Raw genomic sequence first — 10,569 nt, forward strand, 5'->3', positions numbered from 1 at the left:
CTCTGTGCTGGGGCCTCTCGTAAGTACCCTGAGAAGGGGAGGCGGGGGGAGAGGAACCGCAGACCCGAGGTCACACCCCAGTCTGCCCCCTCGGGCTTCGTGTTCGCCCCGGGGCTCTGAAGGGCCCGCCGAGGTGGGGCCAAGATGCCTGCAGAGTGAGAGGGGCCCGTGATCCACGGGGGTAGAGCAGCGAGGAGACGCCCCTGCTATCTCTCCCTGCCCGCAAACAGCAAGCGCCTGGATGGCCGCTGCGCTCACCTCGCCTCACCTCTGTATAGGGCGCCGGGCAGGGAGGGATGCAGGACACTTTCCCTGGTGGCTAAGTTTTCTCCTTCTCTCCACAAGCAGCCGTCCTTTCTGAGGCCCCCGCGCCCCCTGGCCTACGCACACCTCCCTCTCCAGTGGGCTCATTCCCCCTGGGGGGCCATGGTGGGGCTCCGAGCAGCCCCAAATACCTGATTTAGGTCAAAATCATGTTCAGTGAACGCTTTGGCGTTACTGCCTTCTCCACCTACCTGATCTCTTGATTTCTGAGGGGAGAAATGTGAATTTACTAGTAGCTGGAGTATTAAGAACTTAAAAGAAAAAAATTTTTTTTTTTGCTTGATGTATTTCAAAGCTCTGTTAGTGGGGGCATAAGGACTCATGACTCATGTCTTTTCAGTGGCTTGTGACGTGTCAATGTAAAAATTTCTGTGTTTCATTCCTTTTCCCCGCAAAGTTTATTTATGGGTTTATCAAACCCATGAACAGTGAGGGAGATCATGACCTGAGCGGAAACCAAGAGTTGGACGTTTCACCAGCTGAGCCACCCGGTTGCCCCCCCCCCCCCGCCCCGTATTTCACTCTTAAGTCTTGGGTTCATTTTCATCTCGTGGGCAATTTTGTCACCAATTTTGCCACAATAAATACATATATATTTATATGAAAAAATTGGAATCTACTTGCTAGAATACTCGTACAATAGGAAAGCACTTCTGTTAACAGGATTATCGATTTTTGTGCTTGCAAAAGAAGCTTAATATGACTCTCCGATGCCTTACGAGGGTCAAGGCACATCCTGCCTGCTTGAGATTTTTTTTTTTTCTTTAGTTTCGTCCCAGAAATTCCTTTTGAGAACCCCTAGATTATCAGAATTACGTAAGAGCCAGAGTAAAGCTGATTTAAGGACGTTACAAGGGGACTTAGCATCATCACAATGAGTGTTGCTTAAAACCCACACCCGCTCAATAACCCTTTTTGTGTTCACAGGTCACTGGTCAACTGCTGAGTGTGAGACTGAGGAGGTAAAACACACACAGCCTTGTGCTGGGGTTGGAATGTTTGTGTCCCCTCCCCCCCCCCCCCAAGTTCATATATCGGATTCCGTATGTTGAAGCCCCAGGTGATGTGTTTAGAGGTGGGACCTTTGCAAAGCAATTAGGTCCGAAGGGTGGAGCCCTCATGAGTGGGATCAGTGCCCTTATAAGGCCACGTGAGGACAGACGGCAATGGCAGCAGCTATGAACCAGGAAGGGGCCCTTCCCAGACACCTTGACCTCAAACTTCCAGCCCAGGAACTGTGAGAAATAAATATTCGTTGTTTATGAGCCACCCACCCACTTTATGGTATTTTGTCAGCCAGCAAAGCATTTGACTCAGAAATGACGTCACATCCCTCCTCTTCTATGTCGGCTCATCCCATTCCTCGTGTCTGCCGAGCTCGTGGTGGGAACTCGGTCTCCCCGTGGACTTACATAAGCTAGGCCAGTTCACACTCCCGGACAGATGCCTGGGACATCTGGTGTCGGGGAGTCTAGAACCTGGCCTTCTCTTTGTCGTTTCTCAACCCTTGATTTTATTTTACTTAACACACTTGTTGGTTTGTTACACTTCTTGGTTAAATTTTTTTTATGCTTTAGTTATTTTTGAGAGAGGCAGAGAGACGGAGCGCGCGAGCAGGGGAGGGGCAGAGAGAGAGGGAGACACAGAATCTGAAGCAGGCTCCAGGCTCCGAGCTGTCAGCACAGAGCCCGACGCGGGGCTCGAACCCACGAACCGTGAGCTGAAGTCAGACGCTCAATGGACCGAGCCACCCAGGCGCCCCTTTTCCTGCCTAACTCTTGTTTAGTGTTTGTAAACACTCTCGCAAGAGCTTTCGAACCATACCACTTGGCGTCCTCCAAGCTGTCCGCTGCTCCGTGTATTTATTCCCTCCGTTTTCCTCGAAGCCGGTCCCTGTATTCAAACAGATCGTTCTGGTGCATGTGTGGATTTTCCCCCAATGTTGCTTTATCCTTAGTGGCCGTGCAGTGACAACAGGTTAAGTGAACGGGCCTAGGATGAACCGACCCTCGACCAGGTCCTAGGAAATCACCTCTGAGCCTTCGCAAAGTCTTGCTTGGAAAGAGCGTCTTTGTAGACCGGGCGCCTTGGGCCACTCCAGATACTTGACGCTAATAGCACAGTTGATGGGACCGCCTCGGGCCACGCTGCGTCACTTGGACCACAGGAGGTGCTTTAGTCTGAGGACTAGGGTTAGCCACGTGGGCTGTCCACCCTGCCTCTGTCACGGAGCCCCAAGGATAAAAACGCCAGACACCCAGGCTCACATGAGCTTTCCCGGCCGGCACTCCTTCACGTCCGCTGTCACGCGTCATTGCTGGGAGAATTAAGCTCTGCCCATCTGACTCCATTGCTAAGGGGAAGCTGGAAGCTTCCACCTGGTCTCTCCTAGACTCTGTCCTCCACGCCTTGTACCACCGCAGTGAACCATCACCATGGAGATGACAGCTTCTCTAGGTCCTGTGAGTCCTTGTAGTGGATCAGTACTCCGAGGGCGGTCCTGGGGGCCCCAGTTCAGTTGTTCACTCACATCTGTAACTCAAGAGACAACTTGACTTTGGTGCCCTGCACCAGTGCCCAAGGACGAGGCAGACTGTCTGTAGGCTCTGTGGGGCTGGGTGGGGCCAGCTGGGAGCAGCAGGGAGGCTGGGAGCCCTCCAGGTGGCCCACATCAGGCCATTTCACTCGGGCTCCTGGAAAGGACCGTGGCTTTTAGCAGCAGCCCAATACCGCCAGGCCCCCAGCGGGCGCTCGGTGAGGACTTGCTCTCACGGGGGTCCTGGTGGGCACCGGCCTTGACCCTTCCCCGAAGAAGCGCTGGGTGGAGGAAAGGGGGCAACGAGCCGCCGGGCAGCCGGGATCCCAGGGCTGCAGACAAGAACCGTTTGGGGGCACGGTGTGGTTGGGGTACCCAGCTCGAAGCCCTCGGACCCGGACCGGTCCCGCTGGGGGCGGGGCGGGGGGGGCGGGCAGCGTCGCGGGCGTTCCCTGCCCCCCCCCCCCCGGGGGCGCCCCGAGCGGGCGGAAGCAGAGGGGGCGCCGCGAGGCGGCAGAAGCGGCCATGGGCGCGCGCGTCCGGGCGCTGCTGCTGGCGCAGCTGTTGGTGCGAGCGGGGCTCCGGGGACAGGGTGAGCTGAGGCGGGGGCTGCGGGCCGCCCCAGGGGTGGTGGGGGACGGCCGGGGCGCGTGCAGACCGCGGGGAGCTCACCTGGCCGCCCGCCATCACCCCTCCGGGCCCCCCAGACGTTCAGGATCTGGACCAGCTGTTTCCAGGTAAGGCGCCCGGGACGCGCGCCTCCCCGCGCCGGGCACCTGAGCCGGAGCGCAAGGGGCGCCTCATCTTTTCCTCTCCCCGCCCAGGTTTCGAGAACTCGTCGTTGCTCACGTGTAACTGCCGGGCCCCGGGGGGGGGGGTGGGGGTGGGGGCGGGGTGAGTGGGAGGGGCGGCGCCCGCGCGCCACGTGGGGAGGGGCGCGAGGTCCCCCGGTCCCTGGGCGGCGCGGCCCCGACGCGCGCGTTTTCCCAGGGGCCCCTCGCGTTGGTTCGCGCGGGCCGGGGGGGGGGGGCGGCCGGGGTCGTGCGGCTCAGCCGCGTGCCCGTGTGTCCGTCCCAGGGCCCTGCGGCCGCCGAACCGTTTCGACGACGCGCGTGGTGGGCGGCAAGGACTCGGAGCTGGGGCGCTGGCCGTGGCAGGGCAGTCTGCGCTTGTGGGGCGCCCACCACTGCGGCGCCAGCCTGCTCAACCGCCGCTGGGTGCTGTCGGCCGCGCACTGCTTTGAAAAGTGAGTCGGGGGGCGGGCGGCCCTCCGAGCCGGGGTTGGGGGGACGCGTCCTCCCGGCCTGACTCGTGCGGATTCAGCTCTCTGATGCTGTGGGAGGCGGCCCCCTGGCTGAGGTGGCCACACCTCAGGCGGAGGCCCGCTGCTGCCCCCAGGCCCTAAGACCTCAGGTGGGCTCAGGTCCCCTCCCTGCTGTAAAGACCCCTGACCGCCCGCTCCTCCCCTGCCAGGCACACTGATCCCTTTGAGTGGTCCGTGCAGTTTGGCGAGCTGTCCGCCTCACCGTCCATCTGGAATCTGGAGGCCTACTACAACCGATACCAGGTGGAGAAGATCATTTTGAACCCCATGTATCTGGGGGCTTCATCCTCGGACATCGCCCTGCTGAAGCTGTCCTCCTCCGTCACCTACAATGAGTACATCCACCCTGTCTGTGTTGTGGCCTCTTCCTCTGAGTTCCAGAACCAGACTGACTGCTGGGTGACGGGCTGGGGGAACATCGGAGAAGATCAAGGTGAGGCTGGGGGCAGGGGGGCTGCGGGCTCCTCCGTCTGTTCCGTCCCCAGCGGCTTCAGCAGCCCCCACCTGGGTCTCTGTGCAGCTGGGTCCCTCCTGGGGGCTGCCCAGCAGTGCCTGCCCCCCCCCCCCCCCCCCGCCAGGGCAGGACCTCCTGTCCCCACACCCCGTTCCCTCTGCCTTCCAGAGACTGTGAGCCCGAAGCCACAGTGAGAGGGAGGCCAGCTGGGCCCAGGCCCGCGCTCCGCACCCAGCCTGCAAGGGTGTCGGGGTTGGCGGAGGTCACATTAGAAAGGCCTCAGTGGTTTTGTGTGCGTTCTTTCCGCTCAGCACGGGTGCCCACCCGGCCCCCAGCCATCCCGCCTCCCCGCTTTGCCTGGAGTCCTGAGCCCGTTGTCTGTCTTTGCGATGCCAAAGCATCTCCTTTCTCTGACTCCCCACTAAATCTGGGGGGGGGGCGGTCCTTGGGCCAGCCTGAAGCGTCACCCGTGCACCTCTGCCCCGAGGTGCCCTGGGTCCTGAGCGCCACACACAGGGCCTGGCTCCTATGCCTGGGCGGCCCCCTGTGCTCCTCCCTGGCCTGGCCCCTTCCGGCAGCCCCCCTCCCTCAGCAGTGATGGCAGAGAAGGTTCCTCGAGGGCGCGCCTCGTGCCGGCACTGTTCTAGGCTCTGGACCCTGAGGACCGAGCAGGGTGAGGTCTCTCTTCTGGGCCTTACCTGCGAATGAGGCGGGGCCGTTTTTATACCTGCTTTATCGATGAGGAAAGGGAGAGACGTACAGAAGTGGCCGTAAGGTCCCAGGAGGAGTCAGTGGAGAAGCCGGGGCTCACTGGCCGAGAGAACAACGTGTCCTCGAGGTCACACATAGGGGATTGGCAGGGCGGAGAGAGAAACCCGTGCTGGTCCTGCCTTCCTTTAGAGTTGGGGTCCTGTCCCTTCCCAAAAGGGACTGGAGAGAGTGTCCCCTGCTCCCCCTGCAGATCTCTCCCGGCTCAAAGGGCTGAGTGGGTGTGAACCAAGGGACCCAGCCACCAGACTCCCTGGCCCGAGGCCGACAGGTAGTCAGGGCCGGCCCCGGGCTCCCGCCTCCTTCTAGAAGATAGCAGGTGACTCTGGCCGCCACCCCCCTTGCCTGCTGGGAGGCTTAGCTCTCCCTCCTTCCGGCCGGGAGACCCCAGGCCAGGCATCTCCTCCCCCTGTGCCTGGGCCTCCTCATCTGCAGAACAAGGTGAAACGGTTCCCAGCACAGAGCGTGGTTCTGAAATTTAAAGAGGTTCCTACCTGAGGGCTCAGCAGAGTGCCTGGCGGACCAGAGGCTCCACCTACACGTTAACCGTGGCATCCTCGTGACGTCCTCGGACGGATCAGCCGGTGGCTCGGGCCCACGCTGAGGAATTGGACGGATTTGGGTTCACGACGGGCTCTGACGCCTCCCCGGCGCTTTGCTGGGGGGTGGGAGGGGCAGCCCTCCCCGCCGAGGCTTTCCTTCCCTGAGAGTGGGTCCCCATCAGGCCGCGCCCTAGGAGGGCCACGGGGGCCCCAAGAAAGGCCCGGAAGCCCCTGACGGGCAGCTGGACCACAGGGACCGTAACCCTGCTCGCCTGTGTCGGCCCCTCCCCACCGGCTCGGGGGCCGCTTGCCATCCGCACGCGCCCGCAGGGAAGCCGGGCCTCGGCGATGAGCTGCGGCAGCGGGTCCGTCCCCCACGACGCGCCGGGTGCTGCTGGCCCCAGGGACCCTCGTCCCTCCCCCCCTCCCCCGTGGCCTGTGCCATCTCTCCCAAGCAGAGGGCAGAAGAGAGACTCAGGGTGCCGTCTTTCTTTGTCCCCTCGACCCCTGGGCAGTGCTGCCAGCCCCCTACCTCCTGCAGGAAGTCCAGGTCGGCATCATCAACACCACCATGTGTAACTACCTGTACACACAGCCCCTGGTCCGCTACGACATCTGGGGGGACATGGTATGCGCTGGCGATGCCCAAGGAGGCAAGGATTCCTGCTTCGTGAGTGTCCCTCTCCACCCCAGCCCCAAGCCCGAGGGCGGCCCGCGCCTCATTTGGTCCGTGTGTCAATCCCAGAGTGTAGAGACCAGTGCCCCACTTGGCAGATGCAGAAACTGAGGCTTGTTGACTTCCGGGGTGGGGGGTAGGATGTGCACCCGGTCTGCCCGGCTCCACAGCCCCTCCTGCTGTCCCTCCTGTCTCCACTGGCCCTCGGGAGCCCCCCCCCCCGCCCCGCCACCCCCCGCCAAGCCTGGCTCACCCGCGCCGCTCCCCAGGGTGACTCCGGTGGCCCCTTGGCCTGCGAAAAGAGAGGTCTGTGGATTCAGGTTGGCATCGTGAGCTGGGGATCCGGCTGCGGTAGACCCAACCGGCCCGGGGTCTACACCAACGTCAGTGGGCACTTCGACTGGATCCGGATGCTGGTGGCCCGCGGCAGCACTCACAGGCCGGAGCCCTCTCGGCTCCTCCTGCCCCTCGCTGTGCTCTGGGCCGGGCTCCCGCAGGCGGCCTGAGCCCAACGGAGTCCCGAGAGCTGGGGCCATCTGCTGAGCCAGGCCCCGTCCCCCACCTTGTCCCTTTTCTAATAAACTCCTTAGCGTGTTGGAATCGATGCCTCGCAGAGCATTCTGTGGCCCCGGGTGGCTCCCTGGACACCCTCACGGTCCCCCCGGGATCCTTCACTCCTAAATCTCGCTCCAGCTGTCTGCGCCATTCGGGTTTGGGTGACGAACCACGGAGCCCTCTCTGGTTGGTTCAATCAGAAAGATAGTTTATGGGAGGACGTCAGTCACCCCAGGTCGCTGGGGGCCAGGAAGACCGGAGCGGGGTGCAGCGGGGGGAGCATCCCGAGCCCCCCGGTGCTCGTGCCGGTGCGACCCTCCACCCAGACGCCAGACGCTCCCGGTCCTACCTCTGTCCCCGAAAGGCCGACCTGGGACCAGGACCGGGGTGCGGGAAGTTTCCTTGGGAGGTGACGCCGGGAGGCCCCGGTGAGGAGTAGGGAAACCGAGGCAGGGAGGGAAGCAGCCCGATGGCGTTTGCCCAAATGAGGGGGTTCCCGCCGAGGGCAGCGGAGGCAGAGTCCTGCTGGAGCGGAGAAGCCGCAGGGGCACGGCTCGGCCTCCCCTCAAAGCAAACCCCCTTGCTCACCCGACATCCCGGGAGGAAGGCTGGAAGGGGGCCCTGGTTCCCCAAATGGGGAGAGTGGGCGCACCAGACCGAAGTCTTCCCACCAGGCGGAGAGCCCCCCTCCCCTCCCTGTCTACTCACTCGGGGCCACCAAGGCCTCTGGTGGGTCTCGATGTTTCTTCTTCTTCCCTCCCTCCCTCCCTCCCTCCATCGCGGCGGGAGGGGTTCGAGTCCACAGGCAGCAAGGCAAGCAGACGCCGGAAACTCACTGTGGCTCCCCGCTGCTCCTGGGCCCGTGGCCAGGCTGGGCCCCCCACCCCTGCAGGGACCTGGCCGCCTCCCGCCACCCCTCACCCCTCCACTCACACTGTTATGTGGCACCCGTGAGACCAGCTCTTGTCTGCCTCGGGGTCCTTGCAGATGCTGTTCCCTTTGTCTAGAATGTTCCCTCCTTTGCCCGGTGGCCGCCTCTCTTCCTCCGGACCTCCCTTGCGACATCGCTCCTTCCGCTCTGTCATCCTGCTCGTCACGCCCCTTACGGTCCTTCGTGCCACCTCTCAGTGTGTCGCTGGCTTTGCGGTCCTTCGGTGGGCGGTCCTAAAGCCTGTGGTGGCCCAGCAACGACGGTGCAGCCACGCGCCTTCATGGTGGAGACACTCCGTGACCCCTCCGGGAATCAGTGACAGGCTCCGGGAGGTCTGGCCGTGGCCGCCCGCCTCCCCGTCCTGCGGTGCAGGTGATGCTTGCTGGACGTGTCCGGGCCGGGGTGGGAGTGAGCCCTGGGGGACCGTCCACGCTGGGCCCCGGGGTCACCACGGGGCAGCTCTGGGTCCCCGGTTCACTCCACAGAGTCCGCTGCCCTCACTCTCCTGAGATGGTGTGTGGACAAGGGATGTTTCCTCAGGCTTACGGAGGGGACTCCACAGATGCAGACTCAGGCCACCTGCTTCCAACCAAACCGCTGTTCCCGCGCCGCTTTTTAAGGAGAAACGTCAGGGCCGCCGCTTGCGACCGTGCGACAGTGCCGGGATTCTGGAGCGCGGCGCTCGCAGGGGGTGCCGCGGGGTCTCCGAGATCCGAGAAAGAGTTATTTAGGTTTTTGAACTCTAGACCCAGCGAACAAACGAGGAGGGGCAGCGCGACGTCCTTCTCGGACAGGAAGGCTCCCCGGTGGTGGCCCGCCTTCCTCCCCGAGGAACGTACCTGTCGTGGCCAAGAACACAGAGCCCCTGCTTGTCTGCATCCCCGTCTCTGGACACTGAGGATGTCACTTTCGTGCTGAAAGACACTGCAGATGAGCCAAGGACGGGACGTGGGGAGGTCATCCCGGATGGCCCAGGTGGGACCAGTGTCATCACAAGGTCCTTAAACCGGAAGCGGGCAGAAGAGAGAGTGGAGTGAGGCCACGTGAGGAGATTGTGCGACAGAAGGGACGCAAGAAAGACTTAAGCGGTGGAAGGCGGTGGAAATGGGGCGTGGAAGGCACGTGTCTCGTCCTGGAAAGCGACCAAGGACAATCAGGAGCGCCAGGGGTGAGGGCAGCAAACCCAAGGTCCCAAATCAGCCGGTGTGCGCGCCGGCTCGTAGCCGCGCGGCGGCCGGAGGCGGCGTTTGTCTCGCGGCCGCTCTGTGCCCGGCGGCGGGGGTGAGAACGGCACCCAATGCCTTCACACCTGCGCTCCCCTCCGCACCGCCGGGGGAGTGAACCGGGCTAGTGAGTGAGGCAGTGAGGACAACGCCAGGCATCGGCTGTCATCGTCGCCACCTGTCGCCACCAGCCTCCTCCCCATCAGCACCGGGTGGCCCGAGGACGCCAGCTCCCAGCCCGAGAGGCCCCGGCGGGAGACCCTGGCCACGGGCCTCCTCCGCGCCACGTGCCCCGCAGGTGTGGCTTCTCACGCGTTTTCCACGGACTCTCGTTTCCAGAGGCTGTTAAGAGACGTTGTTTGTAAAGCGATCCCGTGCCCACAGACTTCTGGGCGAGCGAACTTTGTTTGCTTGTCGTAGGACCTTTCTAGGACTCTGATGGGGGTAAAACGCATCAGAAATCTGTGAGAGGGTGTGGGAGAGGCAGGAGAGAAGCATCAAAGGAGAAGACTTCCAAAGGGAAGGGCCGGAGAAGGCGAAAGGCCTTGGGACATGTTTACACAGCTGAACGCGCTGCGGCCGGTAAGGAGCGCCTAGAGCCGTTAACGTTGTCCAGGGCCGGACCCTCCTTCACACCTGACCCTTCCTAGTGTCATAGAAACCAACGAACTCGGAACCCAACCTTGAAAAGCTAAACCATTAGATTGATTCACACGCTTGCGGAGCTGACTCGACGCACGTAGTTTTTAGCAATTATCCTGATAAAAAGAAGCTTCACTCTGGAGTCCGGGCCTCATTCCCGCCCGAGCATGAGGACCTTCGCCTAACTGCGTTTTTGTTTGCGGACTCATCTTCTGCGACTCCGGCCATACTCCGGGGTCGGGGCTCCTGACGGGCTCACCCGGCGAAGCGTCTGACTCTTGATTTTGGCTCCGGTCATGATCTCGTGGTTCGTGGGTTCGAACCCCGTGTCCAGCTCTGCACTGACAGCATGGAGCCTGCTTGGGATTCTCTCTCCCTTTCTGCTCCTCCCCCTTGGATGCCGCCCCCCCCTCCCCCCCCAAGTAAATAAATAAACATTAAAGAAAGAAAGAAACCTGCATGAGGATATGCAGTGGGCAGCGTTCCCGAAGTGAACTGAGGGCTCCCGTGGCACCCTCGACTGGGGAGATTCACCAGAGACGTGTGAGAAGCTGCCCCGTGTCTCTGGGCCCAGCTGGGTCCTGGCAGTCCCGC

At 62.3% G+C, this 10,569-nt stretch overlaps 1 protein-coding gene across 3 annotated transcripts; it reads left to right on the forward strand.

The window, feature by feature from the left end:
- Window positions 1–3,293: 3,293 nt before the first annotated feature.
- LOC123588994 (testisin-like) lies at window positions 3,294–7,224 on the forward strand. Of its 3 annotated transcripts, XM_045460544.1 has the most exons (7): window positions 3,294–3,452; window positions 3,568–3,597; window positions 3,685–3,711; window positions 3,938–4,106; window positions 4,334–4,617; window positions 6,464–6,618; window positions 6,894–7,224. In XM_045460544.1, exons 1-7 carry the CDS (start codon window positions 3,386–3,388, stop codon window positions 7,128–7,130), a joined length of 969 nt encoding a protein of 322 aa, XP_045316500.1. In that variant the 5' UTR covers window positions 3,294–3,385; the 3' UTR covers window positions 7,131–7,224. The 3 variants fall into 3 exon arrangements, with proteins under 3 accessions (XP_045316500.1, XP_045316501.1, XP_045316502.1); XM_045460545.1 differs by lacking the exon at window positions 3,685–3,711 and having other exon boundaries at window positions 3,297–3,452; XM_045460546.1 differs by lacking the exons at window positions 3,568–3,597; window positions 3,685–3,711 and having other exon boundaries at window positions 3,297–3,449; window positions 3,908–4,106.
- Window positions 7,225–10,569: the final 3,345 nt, after the last annotated feature.

Source organism: Leopardus geoffroyi, chromosome E3, assembly GCF_018350155.1.
Source record: "Leopardus geoffroyi isolate Oge1 chromosome E3, O.geoffroyi_Oge1_pat1.0, whole genome shotgun sequence".
In the NCBI taxonomy this organism is placed as follows: Eukaryota; Metazoa; Chordata; class Mammalia; order Carnivora; family Felidae; genus Leopardus; species Leopardus geoffroyi.